Source organism: Paroedura picta, chromosome 2 (genome assembly GCF_049243985.1).
Source record: "Paroedura picta isolate Pp20150507F chromosome 2, Ppicta_v3.0, whole genome shotgun sequence".
In the NCBI taxonomy this organism is placed as follows: domain Eukaryota; kingdom Metazoa; phylum Chordata; class Lepidosauria; order Squamata; family Gekkonidae; genus Paroedura; species Paroedura picta.
This window is the reverse complement of record NC_135370.1, coordinates 172,212,925-172,231,334: the sequence shown is the minus strand read 5'-3', so window position 1 is coordinate 172,231,334 and position 18,410 is coordinate 172,212,925. Positions and strand designations below refer to the sequence as shown.

Here is an 18,410-nt window from a genome sequence, read left to right as displayed (position 1 = left end):
CCAGAACTGCACACAGTACTCCAGGTGTGGTCTGACCAGTGCCGTATACAATGGGACTATGACATCTTGTGATTTTGATGTGATGCCCCTGTTGATACAGCCTAAAATGGCATTTGCCTTTTTTACCGCTGCATCACACGGCCTGCTCATGTTTAATTTACAGTCCACAAGTACCCCAAGGTCTCGTTCACACACAGTGTTACCTAGAAGCGTATCCCCCATCCAGTAGGCATGCTTTTCATTTTTCTGACCCAGATGCAGAACTTTACATTTATCTTTATTAAATTGCATCTTGTTCTCATTTGCCCATTTTTCCATTGTGTTCAGATCTCGTTGAACTCTGTCTCTATCTTCCGGAGTATTTGCCAGTCCTCCCAATTTGGTGTCATCTGCAAACTTGATGAGTAGTCCCTCCACCCCCTCATCTAGATCATTAATAAATATGTTAAAAAGTACCGGGCCGAGCACCGAGCCCTGAGGTACCCCGCTACTCACCTCTCTCCAGTCTGATGAAACACCATTGACAACAACTCTTTGAGTGCGGTTCTCTAACCAATTCCCTATCCACTTAACTATCTGAAAATCCAGATTGCAGTCCTTCAAGAAGCCATGTTGGATTAGATCAATAGCCCATCCAGCCCAATACTCTGTGTCACACAGTGGCCAAAGCCCAGGGACCATCAGGAGGTCTATCATAAGAACATAAGAGAAGCCATGTTGGATGAGGTCAATAGCACATCCAGTCCAATACTCTGTGTCACACAGTGGCCAAAGCCCAGGGACCATTAGGAGGTCTATTATAAGAACATAAGAGAAGCCATGTTGGATGAGATCAATAGTCCATCCAGCCCAATACTCTGTGTCACACAGTGGCCAAAGTGCAGGGACCATCAGGAGGTCTATCATAAGAGAAGCCATGTTGGATGAAGTCAATAGCCCGTCCAGTCTCATACTCTGTGTTGCACAGTGTCCAAAACTCAGGGTCCAGCAGGAGGTCCACCAGCAGATCCTGAACTCCAGAATCCTTCCTGCTGTTACTCCCCAAGCACCAAGAATACAGAGCATCACTACTCCAGATATAACAGAAGCCATGTTGGATCAGGCCAGTGGTCCATCCAGTCCAACACTTGTGTCACACTTTGGCCAAAAACCAGGTCTCATCAGGAGGTCCACTGGTCCTCCCACTGTCCCCAGAAGTGAGGCAGAAGTTATAATGGGCCAAGTGTAAAAAAAGGTTTTTTTTTTTTAAACTGCCTTGCTGCCTCAAACAGTGGGATTTCCTCAACCCACTGGTGGACTCTCCAGGAACTGACCATGTCCTTGAATTAACTTATTTCCTGTCCATCTCTTCTTCTTCAGGTACCAGAATAAATTTTGAGTCCAGTGACATCTTTAAGATCAGTGGATGAGTGAGAGAGTGGTGAGTGTCCTGCACAGTGCAAGGGGTTGGACTAGATGACCCAGGAAGTACCTTCCAACTGTATGATCCTATGATTCTAAATTCCATCTAAACATCCGGAAGAAGTTCCTGACAGTTAGAGCGGTTCCTCAGTGGAACTGACTTCCTTGGAAGGTGGTGGGTTCTCCATCTTTGGAAATCTTTAAAGACAGGATGGATTGCCATGTGACGGAGAGGCAGATTCTGTGAAGGTTCAAGGGGGCGGCAGGTGACAGTGGATGAGCAATAGGGATGTGAGTGTCCTGCATAGTGCAGGGGGTTGAACTAGATGACCCAAGAGGCCCCTTCCAACTCTGTGATTCTATGATTCTATTCTTCAAGATCTACCAAGTTAAATTCTGGGTATACGTTTTCATGTGCATGCACACTTCTTCGGAATTTCGCATGCACACGAAAGCATATACTCCAAATTTAACTTGGTTGGTCTTATCGGTGCCACTGGACTCAAACTTTGTTGCAGGACAGGAGTTCATAACATTGCTTATCAACATCCTGTTACTTTTGCCAAGGTATTTGTGCTTCTGTCGATAAGCTAATTAGGCCTTGGGATTTCAGCGGATTACATGACTTGTGCAAACAGGTCTTCTTCGTCCAGCCGACTTGTCTTTATGTGCGTGCATCACACCTCGACTTCAGATAGCTCTCGTGGTTTTCTCCGCCACCGCATCGCACGCAATGTAGCCAGAACTAGTCATACGAAGCAACTTTATGAATCACCAAGTGATAAATGATCGACGTTCTGCCATGATGATGAATAACTGATGAGGTTTTGGTGGCCTGGCTTCCTCTGCTGACCTTGGCCCTGACCCTGGAACTGTTTAGATTCAGGGGTAGTCAAACTGCGGCCCTGCAGATGTCCATGGACTACAATTCCCATGAGCCCCTGCCAGCAAATGCTGGCAGTTTCCCGGGTCATCCTTCTTCCCTTTTTTGAAGATCGGAATAACGTTTGCTCTCTTCCAGTCCTCCGGGACATCTCCAGTCCTTAAAGAGGTCCCAAAGATTAGCGGTCCCCAACCTTTCTCAGGACAGGGACCGCCTCCGGAGTGAGGGAAGAGCCAACGGCCCGGGTGCTGCAAAAACGTGCACACGCAATTGCCGCGCATGTGTGTTTTTGCCACCAGGTGGTGCTAACGCGCATGTGCGGCAACAGCGTGCATGCGCGTTTGCGTCACCGCCATGCCGGCGACTGCACCTGCCTCTTCCCTTCCTTCTTGCTGCCAGCGGGGGAAGGCAGGCATGGCTGGCGGCGGCCCGGTACCGTGGCCTTTTCGGCCCACCACCGGGCCGCGGACCGGGGGTTGATGACCTCTGCCAAAGATGATGGACAAGGGCTGTGCAAGTTCTCTGGAAAGTTCTTTGAGCACTCTCGGTTGCATTTCATCCGGACCAGGGGATTTGAACTCATCCAGTGCAGCTAAATGCCTCTCGACAACCTCTCTATCCATGTTAACCTGCCACCCAGACACTATCCTTTGGCTATGGCCATCTCTAGATGTGCCTAAACACTTTGACCTGTGGGAAAAAACAGATGTAAAATACGCTTATCCTCACAATGGCAGCGCATAGTCCATTTCCTATGTCTGGCCCATTCAGTGGCCTGGGAGATGCTGGAGGGAAATGCTGAAGGACTTGGGGATGGAAGGGAAGACAGAGCCCATTTAAATGGCTTTTGCCTTCTGCTTTCATCCAAAAGAGGCCTTGCATTGTGGCAGCCCCACGATTCGGGCACAGCCTCCCCAGGGATTTGCGGCCTAAACGGTGGTTTTAAATTTTAGCTTTATGTTTTTAATGTAACCCATTTTATGCAACTTCTGTGAGCCACCTTAAGTCGTGTAAGGAAGAAAAGCAGCTAATATGTCATGGCTGGCTGGCTGGCTGGCTGGCTGGCTGGGTGGATGAATGGATGGATGGATGGATGGATGGATGGATGGATGGATGGATGGATGGATGGATGGATGGATGGATGGATGGATGGATGGATGGATGGAAGGTTGATGGATGGGTGGATGGGTGGATGAGTAGATGGATGATGGGGCTACTGAGCTAGGAAAGATCCAAAACTACGTCAGGAGGCAAAACTACCAGAGCCAACAGAACAAATGCAGTTGAGACCTACCGTTGCATGCATTGTGAAGGTATGACCACAGCCTAGGTGTTTGTGATGCCTATTTGAACACAGGGAGCCAGCGTGGTGTTGTGGTTAAGAGCAGCGGCTTCTAATCTAGCAAGCCAGGTTTGATCCCCTGCTCCTCCACATGCAGCCAGCTGAGTGGCCCTGAGCAAGTCACAGTTCTAATAGAGCAGTTTTCCCCAGGCAGTTTCTCTCAGAGCTCTCTCAGCCCCACCTACCTCACAGGGTGACTGTTGTGGGGGGAGAAAGGGACAGCAATTTTAAGCCATTTTGAGAGTCCTTTGGGTAGTGAACAGTGGGGTATAAAACCAACTCTTCTTCTCCTATATGTAACATTTTTAAAAAGCCATTTCAAAATGCACCAGAAGGCGTGTGCAACTGCACACTCTTTGTTTATGAAAGTTAGTGTGGGGTAGTGGCTAAGAGCAGAAGACTCTTAACGTGGAGAGCCGGGTTTGATTCCCTACTCCTCCTCCACATGCAGCCAGCTGGGTGCCCTTGGGCTCATCACAGTTCTGATAAAGCTGTTCTTGCAGAGCAGTGTGTATCAGAGCTCTCTCAGCACCACCTCCCTCACAGGGTGTCTGTTGTGGGGAGAGGAAAAGGAAAGGTGTATGTAAGCCACTTTGAGCCTCCTTCGGGTAGGGAAAAGCGGCATATAAGAACCAACTCTGCTTCTTTGGTAAGATCAGGGCTCTCTCAGCCTCACCTCCCTCACAGGGTGTCTGTTGTGGGGAGAGGAAAGGGAAGGCGACTGTAAGCCGCTTGGAAACGCCTTCGGGTAGTAAAACGCAGGGTAAAAAAAACAACTCTTCTTACACACGCGATCCTTCACATGTCCCAGAGTACGCCTTTGAACCTCCATCTCCCCTGAGATCAGAAGGCGTAGCCTCTCACAACCAGTCTGCTCGCCAGTAGGACTATAATTTAATAGCTGCATCCTCGGCTCACGCGACCCACTCATCCTTTCTTCTCAGGCTAACGCTAAACCCATTAAAACGGATGACTCCGCGGAATGGCGTGTTGCTAATTTATTTGTTGCCGAGTGCATTGATCTTTTCCCTTTTCTTCCTTTCTGGTGTTCTTTTCTCTCCCCCCGCAGCGTGTCCATTCTGATCTTTAATACTTCTCAGCAGTGCTTTGTTGTGGTGAAGCAGTTCCGGCCAGGTAATCCTTCATCCTCCTCATTATTATTATTATTTGAACCCTCTGAAGCCGGCGATGATACGTTTCAGCCGTAAAAGCCTGGTGGGCCCATGAATACTTGTGGAGTACTGTTTGTTCTGTAGCCAGAGGAAGCCGCACTCAGTCTTCTGGTAAATCTAAGCTGCCCGGCGGGGCAATTCCAGCCTGAACCTCGGTAGGATCGCTGACAGATTCTGCACAGCGCTCCATTGACAACTGACGCCGTGCTGGATGATCTAGGGAGAGGCCGGGAGAATTGGCTTGGCTCCTACCAATCCACTGAGCCTTCCAACGGCCTCGGGTAGCAGAACTAATGGCCTGGACGAGCTCCTTCTTGTCAGAGCCCAGGAGCTCCGCTAAGCAGGGCCGGCGCTTGGACAGGAGACCACCAACGAAGACGGGGGCTGCCAGCGGGAATGCGATGGCAAAAACAGCTCTGCTCATCTTTTGCCGTGGGGGAAAAAAAAAACCCTGCAACATGGGACTTTATGGGTTCACCGTGGGTCAGTTGTAATTCGACGGCACGCTTTACCGGCTGAAGAGCCGTCTTTGAGTGAAAGAGGTTGGCCCCGCAGGGCTTCTTAGGCTAGAGAAAGAGGTGTTATAACTGCAGCAACTCTGACAGCAACTCTGGGGAGGGGCGATGGCTTAGTGGTATAGTTTCTGCTTGGCATGCTGAAGGTCCCAGGTTCAATCCCCAGCATCTCAAGTTAAAAGGACCAGGCAGGAAGTGATGAAAAACTCCTCTGCCTGAGACCCTGGAGAGCCATGGAGAGGGGACATAGCTCAGTGGCAAAGCCTCTGCTTGGCATGCAGAAGGTCCCAGGTTCAATCCTCAGCATCTCCACTTTAAAAATGCCAGGCAGTAGGTGCTGAAAAAGACTTCTGCCTGAGACCCTGGAGAGCCATGGAGAGAGGCCATAACTCACGGGCAGAGCCTCTGCTTGGTATGCAGAAGGTCCCAGGTTCAATCCCCGGCATCTCCACTTTAAAAAGGCCAGGCAGGAGGGGATGTGAAAGACCTCAGCCTGAGACCCTGGAGAGGTATGGAGAGAGGCCATAGCTCACGGGCAAAGCCTCTGCTTGGCATGCAGAAGGTCCCAGGTTCAATCCCCGGCATCTCCAGCTTAAAAGGACCAGGCAGGAGGTGATGGGAAAGGCCTCTGCCTGGAGAGCTGCTGCCAGTCTGAGTAGACAATATCAGACCTTGCTAGATTGGTGGTCTGATTCAGTATAAGGCACGTGAGCCTTTGATGATTAGGCTGGGCCCCAAATGTCATTATGGACACTCTTCAAGGAGGTGAGATCTGCTCTGACCTCTTTAGACCCAACGATATGTTGATTTGGAAGGGAATACATAGGTGAGAAGCTTGTGGTACCTTCAATCTGTATTTGGTTTCACGTGAAGCTCTTTGTGAGGTTCCCATGTTCATACTGAGCTTGAGGCCCATCGGAGGAATCCTCTCCAGCCTCTTTAGTTTCGGAAACATTCTGTCATCACCATTTTCCACATGGAAGAGAACTGTCTCTGATATGCAAAGACTGGCATATCTGAACAATGTGTGTGCAGTTCTGGTCACTGTGTCTCCACAGGAACACTGTGGTGTTGGAGAACGTACAGAAGGATGGAGCCAATATGATGGGGTGGTGGGGTTGGAGCACTTTTCCTGTGAGGAAAGGCTGCAATGTCTAGGGCTTTTCAGTTTAGAAGAGAGGAGACTAAGAGGGGACATGATAGGGAGGCATTGGGTACAGAGAGTTGACAAAGAGAACTTTTTTCTCTCTCTCCCAAAATGCTAGAACTTGAGGGTATCCAGGACAGACAAAAGGAACTACTTCTTTACTATAAAATGTGTGATTCAGTTGTTGGAGTAGGGGCCACTCGTATAGATGGCTTTAAAGGGATTAGACAAATTTTTGGAGGATAGGTCTAGCAGTGTCTACTAGACATGGCGACTAAAGAGAACCTCCAGGTTCAGAAGCAGTCAATCTCAGAGCTAGGATGTAGCATCAGGGGAAGGTCTTAGCCTCAATGCCCTCTTGTTGGCCCTCTGGAGGAACTCGTTGACCACAGTGTAAGACAGGATGTTGGACTAGATGGACCATTGGTCTGATCCAGCAGGGCTTTTCTGATGTTCTAATGAATGTCTCAGCCTCTGTGCCCTGTTACTGTCCCTCCAGATGAACTGTTTGGCCACCATGTGAGACAGGATGCTGGAATAGATGGACTTGTGGCATTTTAATGAAGGCCTCAGTTTCTCTGACCTCTTGTTGGCCCTCTGGACGAACTGATTGGCCATTGTGTAAGACAGGATGTTGGACTGTATGGACCCCTGGTCTGAGCCAGTGATCACCCTAACTCAATATTGTCTACTCAGATAGGCAGTGGTTCTCCAAAGTCTCGGACATTGAAATGACTTTCCCCAACACCAGCTACCAGAGATCCTTTGTCTAGGGACTGAACGTGGGACTTTTAGCATGCAAACTTCATGCTCTGATATGAAGCCGAGGCTCTTTTCCGCACAATGTCAGTAACTCGGTGTGTTCCTTGCCTGTTTCAGCTGTCTATATGAGCGAGATGGCTCAGCACCATCCTAAAGACTTTGAGGGAGACTGCCAGGAGAACTGGCGTCCTCTCGAATGCCATTTGCCAGCTTCTGTAGGAGTGACGTACGAGCTCTGCGCTGGCATCGTAGACAAGCCGGAGCTCTCTCTGGAGGAAATCGCTCGCCAGGAAGTCTTAGAGGAGTGTGGCTACGACATCCCTCTAGCCAGCCTGAAAAGAATCACATCGTACCGGTAAGTAGGTCCAGGACAGGTGATTGTCAGAAGACAACTGAAGCCCACCAAGCCCCTATGCAAGCAATTCTGCTTGGGCAGCCTTTCTGTCACTCTCCTCTTGGGCAGGCAGCTGTAGCAAAAGGTTGCACCAGTTGTCAATGGCTGGGTGGGCTTCCTTTTATCCTTGACCTGGAAATTACAGCTGTTCCAGAACCCAGGTCCTTACATGAAGCCCATGGAGAACCCATATTTGACCTGTTCTTCAGCAGTTGCCCTGGCTGTCAGTTGAGTTTTGGATCATGCTTAAGGTGTTGATTTTAACCTTTAAGGCCTTACGAGCACCTCTCTCTGCTAGTGCCAGCTTGCTGGTGGTCCCCAGGACTATCCATAGCAATTCTGGTGTCACTTTAGTAAAATTAGGGGGTTTTCCACCATAGTTTGGTTAATCAATCAGGCTTTAGCATAACTTGGAAGTTATGCTTCCTTCCAAGTTATGCTAAACAAATTTTGGATGTGCCTAACAAATACCTGTAAATTAATTCCGAACTTTAACTCAAGACAGATCAAAAAATCAACACAATGGGGCCATGTACAGGTTTGGGAGAGGGGGGATCCCATGTTGACATAAAAATCTGAAACCTTAAAGCAGAGGGCATTAACACCTCCCACCAGATCAAAGAAACTCTGTCTGCACAACTGCTATTTTTTATTTTATTCATTTATTTTATTACTAACATTTTTGTACCGCCCTCCCTTTCAGCTCAGGGCAGTTCACAGGGAACATGAAATCCAACATGTCAAGTATGCATGAACTGCAACAATATCAACAACAGCAAGAGCATAAGCGGCATTGAAACATTTAATTATTTACTGTTTAACCACTAACATTCTGGCCATAGCCCAGTAGAGTGGTTGGATTAGAATTGTGACCCGTGGGCATATCTGGTAGGACAGGGTTCTGGAGGGCCAAATGGAGGTTGTCAATTCAGTGGCCTCGACCAAATGCCAATTTGCAGGCCCTGCAGAACCGTGCTAACTCTGCTAGGGCCCGGATACAGCCTCTGCGAGGGTTGTTTCAAGAGCGTATCATGCAGAGATGCAGTGGATCATGCAGAGATGCAGTGGGCAGTGTCCTGTGTGGATAACTTCGAGGAGACTTCACATTGGTCGTTCCTCCCAGCACCCAGTTGGGAAATTCCTGGAGTCCATGATTTTGTAGCACGTGGGGGGGTGGGGTGGGGATTGCACGCTGACTTAAAAACACACACACGCAAAAACATAAGATGCACGCTAGAACACAGTTCATCATCCAGACATTGCCGCTACAATAACGGACTCCTTTATAAGGAATTGTGCCTTTTTAAAAAAATGAAATTCAGTCGGAAATCAGGGAAGTAGCCAACGCTCATGTCTCGTGTGTGTGTGTGTGTGTGTGTGTGTGGTATGTGTCTAGTATTTGGAATTAAGGAAATGTCAAGAATTAAATAATCAGAAATGAAAATGTGCTCGGAGCCTTCTGCCTTCCCAGATTGCAGGCTTGTGAAAAAAGCATCTGTTCTCCTGCTTGGGAACGCATGTCTCAATGTACAGAGGGTGGCTGCTCGGAAGCAAAACAAAACTTTCTCCGTCTTCCCTCTTGACAACTCTATTGAGGTGGACCCTGACGTTCTTTTTTTTCTAAAAGGAGGGGGAGCGGAGAGGGAAGCGGGGAGGAGAAACCTGGGAATTGAATACAAATCCACAGCTGTCAATCCTGGCAAATGTCGCTTCCTGCTGGATTAAGGAGGTTTGGCTAAGGGGGGTGGGGAGGGAGCGAAACAGAGGAGATGTCTCTAGCGACTCCCGAGAGCCAGATTAGGGAACAGGTTTGCCAGTTGAAAAGATGCTCTCTTCCTTGGGAAACAAAGGCTGCAGCCCTGGGTGCTCTTAAGCCTTATTAGACTCAGGGGGAATTGCTTCTGAGGAAGTAGCTGCAGGATTGGGGTTAAAAATAGTTGTCCGTAGCATTTTTAGGATGCTTATAGTGGCCCATCACAGCTACGGGAATGCTGAAAGAAGACGGCATTCCATACTCCTTTTGATGATGATGATGATGATGATGATGATAATTTTATTTCTAATTTGCCCTTCCCCGAAAGCCCAGGGCAGGTAAAAAGGTAAAGGTATCCCCTGTGTAAGCACCGGGTCACGTCTGACCCTTGGGATGACGCCCTCCAGCGTTTTCATGGCAGACTCAATATGGGGTGGTTTGCCAGTGCCTTCCCCAGTCATTACCGTTTACCCCCCAGCAGCAAGCTGGGTACTCATTTTACCGACCTCAGAAGGATGGAAGGCTGAGTCCACCTTGAGCCGGCTGCTGGGATTGAACTCCCAGCCTCATGGGCAGAGCTTTCAGACTGCATGTCTGCTACCTTACCACTCTGCGCCACAAGAGGCTCTTTCAGGGCAGGTAAGAAGACAAAAACACTGACAAAATACCAACACTTTAAAACATTCTACATACAGTTGGCTCAGACCATCCTTAATATCCATGCTGGGGAGGTACCAATGTCAATGCAGTGAAGATCTGGCTGAGGTTTTGGGCAGGGAGGCCAGAATTTCAGTTTTGTTCCTGGCCTCCACTGTAGCCCTGGTGGAACACCTCTGTTTTACTGGCCCTGCAGAACTGCCCTGAGTCTCAGGAGGACCTGATCTAGGGTATATTGGGGCCTGTTTACAAACCACAGTTGCCTTTTAACTTTTGCTGTTCCAAGCCCAAAATGGTCTTGAGCGGGGTTGGCCTCACCTTCCTCACAGGGTTTCTGCTGTGGAGAGAGAAAGGGAAGGGAAAAGGAAGCCGCTTTGAAACTCCTTTGGTAGAGAAAAGCAGCATATAAGAACCAACTCTTCTTCTTCAGTAACATCAGAGCTCTCTCTGAGCCAGTTTGGTGTAGTGGTTAGGAGTGCGGACTTCTAATCTGGCATGCCAGGTTCGATTCTGCGCTCCCCCACATGCAGCCAGCTGGGTGACCTTGGGCTCGCCACGGCTCTGATAAAACTGTTCTGACCGAGCAGTGATATCAGGGCTCTCTCAGCCTCACCCACCCCACAGGGTGTCTGTTGTGGGGAGAGGAAAGGGAAGGCGACTGTAAGCCGCTTTGAGCCTCCTTCGGGTAGGGAAAAGCGGCATATAAGAACCAACTCTTCTTCTTCTTCTTCTTCTTCTTCTTCTCAGCCTCACCCACCTCACAGGGTGTCTGTTGTGGGGAGAGGAAAGGGAAGGCGACTTTAAGCCACTTTGAGACTCCTTCGGGTAAAGAAAAGCAGCACATAAGAACCAACTCTTCTTCTTCAAAAGTGTTTGTGGTTGTTGTACACACTTGTTGAGTATTCTGTAAAGCGCAACCCTGTGATAAAAATCCTGGTCATTCATAAAATGCAATTTAGGTCGCTACAGTCCAGCATTTTCAAGAGCGTATCACATCATGCTCATAAGCAAATCCTAAATGCCGGCGTTCTTTGTACTACGATCCAAATCCTTGCAGCGCACACAATGGGTGTGCAGAGGAGCAATTACGGGTTATTCCCCAGGTAAATCTGTGTCCCCCATTATACGGCTCTGAGATTGTAAGCGGCAGGTGCAGGGAAAAGAAACACACAGCAGAAGCAATTGACACAAAATTATATTATATTATAGCATCTGCAGACAGGTGTGCTGGCAGGTGATCTCCCTTGTTGTCAAGTACATTGTGGTGAGGCTAAAATGGTATTGATTCATAGGCACTCAGGGAGAGCACTGCATTGTACTCTACGTGGTACGGTTAGTCTCCTGACGTTGTTAGGAAACATCAAAGCCACCGCCCCCACCAACCTGATTTATGGAACCGAAGCACAAGAAGTGAGATGCAAACTTTGGAATTCACACTAGCTTCTGATGCATATCCACAGTGGGGTCTAGGGGAGTTAGACAGGGCACCCCTGGGCAACGCTCAGGAGGTCCACCCCGCCTTGACCCATAGCCTGCGTTGTTTCCCTTCCCTTCATCTAAGTGGCTGCAAATTAATGTTGGCTCATCTGGGAGATTTCTTGAATGCATCCCCCCATATTCCGAAATAATCATCTAAATAGCAAAGGGTTGGTGGTGGAAAGGGCCATCAAGGGACAACTGACTACTAGCGATCCTGGCGAGGTTTTCGAGGCGAGAGATGTTCCAGGGTGGTTGGCCACTGCCTTCCTCTGCGTCACAACCGTGGCATTCTTTGGGGTCCTCCCATCTAAATACTAGCCGGCTTAGCTTCCGGGATCCGGTGAGATAGGCCTAGCCTGGGCCATCCAGGTTGGTCCCCTGTACTTCTCGTGTTTGCTGTTTAGAGTCCGGTTTTTGCACTAAGGCTCAATGCCGTAAGTCAATGTAATCAATAAGATGAGACACCTAATGAGCCATGTGATCCGACTAGGAAATGTGAAACATGCCTAAGAATTAAGCTAAATACTAGCCAGGGCCAGCCCTACTTAGCTTCCGGGATCCAGCAAGATAGGGCTAGCCTGGGCTATCATAGAATCATAGAATCATAGAGTTGGAAGGGGCCACACAGGCCATCTAGTCCAACCCCCTGCTCAACGCAGGATCAGCCCAAAGGATCCTAAAGCATCCAAGAAAAAAGGTTGGGCCCCTGTATTTCTGAGGTATGCTATTTAGAATCTGGTTTTTGCACTGAAGCTGGCGGTTATTTGTTTGTTTGTTTGTTTGTTTATACAAACAATAACATTCACAATCCCTAGTTAGGTTCAACCTCTCAGTATGAGGGCGGGGAACCTGTAGATGTTTTGAGTCGGTCGGTCTCAGGCAAATGCCTGGTGGAGGAGCTCCCTTTTGCAGGTCCTGTGGAATTGTGGGAGTTCAGTCAGGGCCCTGATCTCTTCGGGGAGCTCATTGGCATAACTCAGTGGAACCAGCAAGATGTTTTCTAACGAGCAATGTGACCGGACTGGGAGATGTGAAACACACACAAGAATTAAGCGTGGCATGTTAAGGAAGCAGGAAACGATCCTCTTTTTTGTGCAGTCAAGTCGCAGCTGGCTTAAGGCAACCCTGTAAGGCAGGGGTGGCCAAACTGTGGTTCTCCAGATGTCTGTGGACTACACGGGCTCATGGGAATTGGACATCCAGAGAGTCACAGTTGGGCCACCCGTGCTGTAGGGATTTCAAGGCAAGGTGGTGCGGAGGTGGTTCCCCATTGCCAGCCTTCATTGATATTCCTCGGTGTGTGTGTGTGTGTGTGTCCCATCCAGATATTAGCCAAGGTCAAATCTGCTTATCTTCCAAGTTCTGATGAGAACTGGCGACCCTGAACTATCAATGGCCCATTCTGCACCCATTAGATAATGCACTTTCAATGTGCTTTTGCAGCTGGATATTCCTGTGCAGAACAGGATAATCTACTTCTAAGGTGCATTGACAGTGCATTATCCAACATGCGCAAAATCAACTAAGGTCAGGCTGAGAGCAGGATAAAAACAGCCCCCCAGGCAATTTGGAGGGGCTGCAAACCTGACCTGCTTAGGACAGGTGAGCAGGGATTTCTGAAAGGCTGATATTTTGTTTTCCAACCTGGCTACACTTGAGTTTCAGGTTTTATTTGGGGTACCAGCTTACATATGCAGGGTTTTTTTTTTTCTTTTTTGCTATGAATTGCATTGTTCTGCTTTGTCTGGCGTTACTGGGTAACGAAGGAAGAGAGAAAAGGAGTCTTGTAAATATTTGAAATAAATAAATAAACGCCTCTTTGGAACGGAAAGCAAGCGCCCCCTCCCCCTCCCTGTCACGGGCTTGGCCGCTGTCCTCCTCCCTGGAGGTTGCCAGCAACAGCATCCATGCTGCTGAAGAAACAAACAATGCTCGGGTAACGAAAGCACCCGCAGCCTGGTTAAAACAGCTCCTTAATGTCTTTGATTTGATGAATTTCACTTGGTTGGTGGCTCCCCTTTCACACTGAGACCCAAGGCAGGGCATGTCGGTATGGTCAACTGGATGAAGCATCTAATAAGCAAGCTAATGCGACTAGAAGAAGAAGAAGAAAAGTTGGTACTTATATGCCGCTTTTCTCTACCCGAAGGAATCTCAAAGTGGCTTACAGTCACCTTCCTTTCCTCTCCCCACAACAGACACCCTGTGAGGTGGGCAAGGCTGAGAGAGCCCTGATATTACTGAAGAAGAAGAAGAGCTGGTTCCTATATGCCGCTTTTCTCTACCTGAAGTAGTCTCAAAGCAGCTGATAATCGCCTTCCCTTTCCTCTCCCCACAACAGATACCCTGTGAGGGAGGTGAGGCTGAGAGAGCCCTGATATTACTGAAGAAGAAGAAGAGTTGGTTCTTATATGCCGCTTTTCTCTACCCGAAGGAATCTCAAAGCGGCTTCCTATCGCCTTCCTTTCCTCTCCCCACAACAGGCACCCTGTGAGGTAGGTGAGCCTGAGAGAGCCCTGATATTACTGCTCAGTCAGAACAGCTTTATCAGGGCAGTAGAGAGTTCAAGGTCACCCAGCTGGCTCCATGTTGAAAAGCGGGGAATCAAACCTAGCTCACCAGATTAGAAGTCAGTGTTCATAACCACTATACCAAGCTGGCTCTTTTGAGGTAATCCTCAGAAAAGTTACACCCTAATATGGGCATTGAAGTCAGTGGTGTTGGAAGGGTATAACTCTGTTTAGGATTGCACTGTAAAGCTGAATCATCAGTAGGGATAATAGGTAAGGCACATTAATGCATTGTTCGACCAGTTCTTTCATACTCTACTAGTTAGCCAAGCAAATCTGGCAATCTTATTTGTAAGGTCTCTATAGGTATTTGACAAAATCAACATGAGGCTTTGTTTCTGCAAAAGACGGGGACAGCAGGACTGAATGGAAGATAAAAGACCTACTTGTATATGATTATATAATTTGCATTAAAAAAAAAACGCATGCAATAGCCTTTCATTACATAAGCAAATGCATTCTGCAATTGGAAGTCTTTGAAATTTCCCTCTGAAGTATGCTGATGGTAGGACATTATAACGTAGGCGATTTAAAAATCAATCTTCCGGATTATGATGTTCTGGAGCAGCCTTTTTCAACCTTTTGACCATGGAGGAGCCCCTGAAATAATTTTTCAGGCTTCAAAGAGCCCCGGAAGTGATGTCAGCTGACCACACACCTGGAAGTGACATCACCACGGGTGCTAAAAGGCAGGCTAGGGAGGTAAGTATGGGGGGAAAGACACAAGCGGTTTAAGGCATGCAGGCTCCACCCCCTCCTAGGTGCAGAAATCACGAGACAACTCACGCTCGGGTTTGATTCCCTGCTCTTCCACATGCAGCCCGCGTGGGTGACTTTGGGCCAGTCATAGTCCTGAAAGTGCTGTTTTCTCAGAGCAGTTCTCTCAGAGCTCTTTCAGCCCCACCTATCTCACAGGGCATATGTTGTGGGGAGAGGAAGGGAAGGTGATTGTAAACCGCTTTCAGACTCCTTCAGGCAGTGAAAAGCAGGGTATAAAAGCCAATTCTTCTTCATTCCTGTCTCGATCCTTACAGCTGTGTTTGAAATACTGTCAGGAACATGAAGAATCGATCTTGAGAATTTGGATTGGGCTTTCTCTAAATTATATAGGTTACCTGTGATGCTTGTTGGGGCCCACTAGGTTACCTGAGGGCTGATAATACATTGATTAATATGTAACTTATGGAGGGACCATAGTAAGATATGGTGACTTGAGAGGAGTATGATGTATGTAATTTACCTAAAATATTTAGGATCAAAACACATTAGATAGCTAAATGCTGAACTAGAAACTTGAAGAGTTCTGTAGCACCTGAAAAACAAAATCTGTGGCAGAAGATTATTATTATTATTATTATTATTATTATTATTATTATTATTATTATTATTATTATTATTATTATTATATTTATAGCCCGCCACTCCCTTGCGGCTCGTGGTGAGCTTTTTATGAGTCACAGCATGAGCTCCTCCCTTCACACAAAATTAGTGAGGTCTTTAAGGTTCTCCTGAACTCTTCCTCTTTTCTCCTGCTACAAACAAACACAGCGATCCATCAGAAAGTTCAGGTCATAAGAAACGCAGGGCTCCTGCCAAAAATGGCAGCCCTGTGTATAGATCCTCTCCCCATGTCCCTTCCACAATGCAACTTTGTGTATGCCCAGCCTTCAATACCACACCATGATGCAGAAAGCACTCGGCATAACGACGCCAGGATACAGGGCAAGGCGTACAAAAAGAGAATCAAACATTTAACACGAGGTTGCAGTTTTCTGCAGCAGCTCTGCGTCTTTAAAAGTGTGGTTCTGCCTTCTATTGAGTACTTGAGCCATGTCCCCAAAATTTTGATCAGGTAAAGCTTATTTTAAAAAAGACAAAACATCTAAATATCACATTTTTCTTTTTTCCCTTTCACCTCCTTTTATCTGGAGATCTGGAGTCGGTGTGACAGGATCGAAGCAGACCTTATTTTATGCAGAAGTAACCGACAAGATGAAAACCGGCAAAGGAGGTGGCCAGCCGGAAGAAGGCGAGCTGATCGAAGTCGTGGAAATATCCCTGCGGGACTCGATGAGTTTTGCATTTGATGAGACTTTTCCGAAAACAATGGGTGTCCTGTTCTGCTTCATGTGGTTCCAAAGCAACATTGCCCCTAAGGTTTTGGGAAAACCGGAATAGTGTCAAGGCATACGGGAAAGGGTGGGGAGGGGACCATATAAAAAGCAAACCACATCCCGGAAGCCCGCTTTAAGGAATATCCTCAAAGCCATTAAGAGTCTGATTCCTCTGTTTAAATAAAGAATTAAAGTATCACCCTTCTGCAGCCTCTGGCGTAATCATCTCGCTAGCAGGACTCATCATTTCCCATATTCTATAGCTGATTGCTATTTTCCAACATGGAATCACCCAAAATGGTTTGCTACCATGGCACACTGGGAAATGAAGGCCACCCTTCACTTTCATTCCAAAAGGGTTCCTTCAAGAGCATCCAGAATAGATTGCTCTCAGAGGAGCCCACACTCCCCTCACAATTCTGCTATCTGATCACAACTCCAACTTGGTTGAAAAGTGTACGAAACAGTTGCTCGTGCAGAGTTGCAGCAGGCAGCCTCCCTTAAAGTTAGAATCGTAGAATCATAAGAGTTGGAAGGGACCTCCTGGGTCATCTAGTCAAACCCCCCTGCAATATGCAGGACACTCACAACCCTCTCGCTCATCCACTGTAACCTGCCACCCCTTGAGCCTTCACAGAATCAGCCTCTCCGTCAGATGGCTATCTAGATTTTTAAACAAAATCTCCAAAGATGGAGAACCCACCACCTCCCGAGGAAGTCTGTTCCACTGAGAAACCGCTATGTCAGGAACTTAGAATCATAGAATCATAGAGTTGGAAGGGGCCATACAGGCCATCTAGTCCAACCCCCTGTTCAACGCAGGATCAGCCCAAAGCATCCTAAAACTTCTTCTGGATGTTTAGACGGAATTTAGAATCCTAGAGTTGGAAGAGAACTCTTGTGTCACCTTGTCCAATTTCCTGCACTGTGCAGGACACTCTCAACCCTATCTCTCATCCACTCTAACCTGCCACCCCTTGAGCCTTCACAGAATCAGTCTCTCCATCAGATGGCTCTCCAGCCTCTGTTTAAACATTTCCAAAGACGGAGAACCCCCCAACTCCTGAGGAAGCCTGTTCCACTGAGAAACCGCTCTAACTTTTTCTGGATGTTTAGACGGAATTTCTTCTGCATTAATTTCATCCCATTGGTTCTGGTCTGTCCCTCCGGAGCAAGAGAGAACAACTCTGCTCCATTCTCTATATGGCAAGCTCTCTCAGCCTCACCTCCCTCACCGGGTGTCTGTTGTGGGGAGAAGAAGGGTAGGCGATTGTAAGCCCCTTTGAGACTTCTTCGGGTAGAGAAAAGCAGGGACTAAAACCTATTCTTGCTCCATGTGAAATCAGCTGTGACTCGATGGCACTTTACACACAGATACAAGTATGTATCTCGCCTTACCCATAAATGCCTATTTGTGGAGCTGATGTGCTTTTCAAGTTAGGGTGTTGGACCAAATTTGGACAATCCAGAGTTTGAATCTCCGCTCTGCCATGAAGCTGGCTTGGGGCCTTTGGGCCTTCCGTCCTCTATCAGCCTAACTATCCTCACAGAAGAGAACCATTTATACCACTCCTTGGCAGAAGGAGGAGAGATAAATATGGGGGGAAATGGAACCATCACCCCCTACTTAACTTCCAGGCAGCTGTCAAAGAATATTGAACACCAAGGAATCCCCCTAAGCATTTTGTAAACAGCGTTCTCCAAATCCTTAAGACAGGGGTAGTCAAACTGTGGCCCTCCAGACGTCCAGCGGATGCTGGCAGGGGCTTCTGGGAATTGTAGTCCATGGACGTCTGGAGGGCCGCAGTTTGACTACCCCTGCCTTGAGAAAAGATAAACCTGGAGATCCACAGACACAGGGGCTGTTGGGAGAGAACGTGTTCAATTCCTGAGGTGTTTTTATCAAACAAAAAAGGGTCAGTTTGGAAACACACACTGAGGGGCTCCATTTTTTGAGAATATACAGATGAATCACGTCGTGAACAAATCCATCTTTGCGCGTCGAGTCTCGAATTAGCATTCTTTTTGGAAAGCGTAATTAGGCCTAATTAGATTTGCATCTGCCAGATCTGGGCAGCAGCCCAAGAACGTTAATACAGTCGGCCACGTCACATCTGTAAACAATGTTCGGCCCGGTCGTTCTGACAGACTCTCCTGCATCCCCTTGGATTCTCTGGAGACCGCAGTGTTCCTCGTTCAGTGTGAGGGAGGGGGCCCCAAT

The 18,410-nt window shown here is 47.8% G+C and overlaps 1 protein-coding gene across 2 annotated transcripts in view; it reads left to right on the top strand.

Annotated features, from left to right (window-relative positions):
* The window catches only part of NUDT14 (nudix hydrolase 14), a 78,621-nt gene extending 62,217 nt beyond the window's left edge, over nucleotides 1–16,404 (top strand). The window contains exons 3-5 of one of the 2 annotated variants that reach the window (XM_077323865.1): nucleotides 4,696–4,760; nucleotides 7,340–7,577; nucleotides 16,007–16,404. In XM_077323865.1, coding sequence (XP_077179980.1) covers nucleotides 4,696–4,760; nucleotides 7,340–7,577; nucleotides 16,007–16,253 — 550 coding nt within the window. In that variant the 3' untranslated portion in view covers nucleotides 16,254–16,404. The remainder of the gene's footprint in view (nucleotides 1–4,695; nucleotides 4,761–7,339; nucleotides 7,578–16,006) is intronic. The other variant, XM_077323863.1, reaches the window with a different exon arrangement.
* The last annotated feature ends 2,006 nt before the right edge of the window (nucleotides 16,405–18,410 follow it).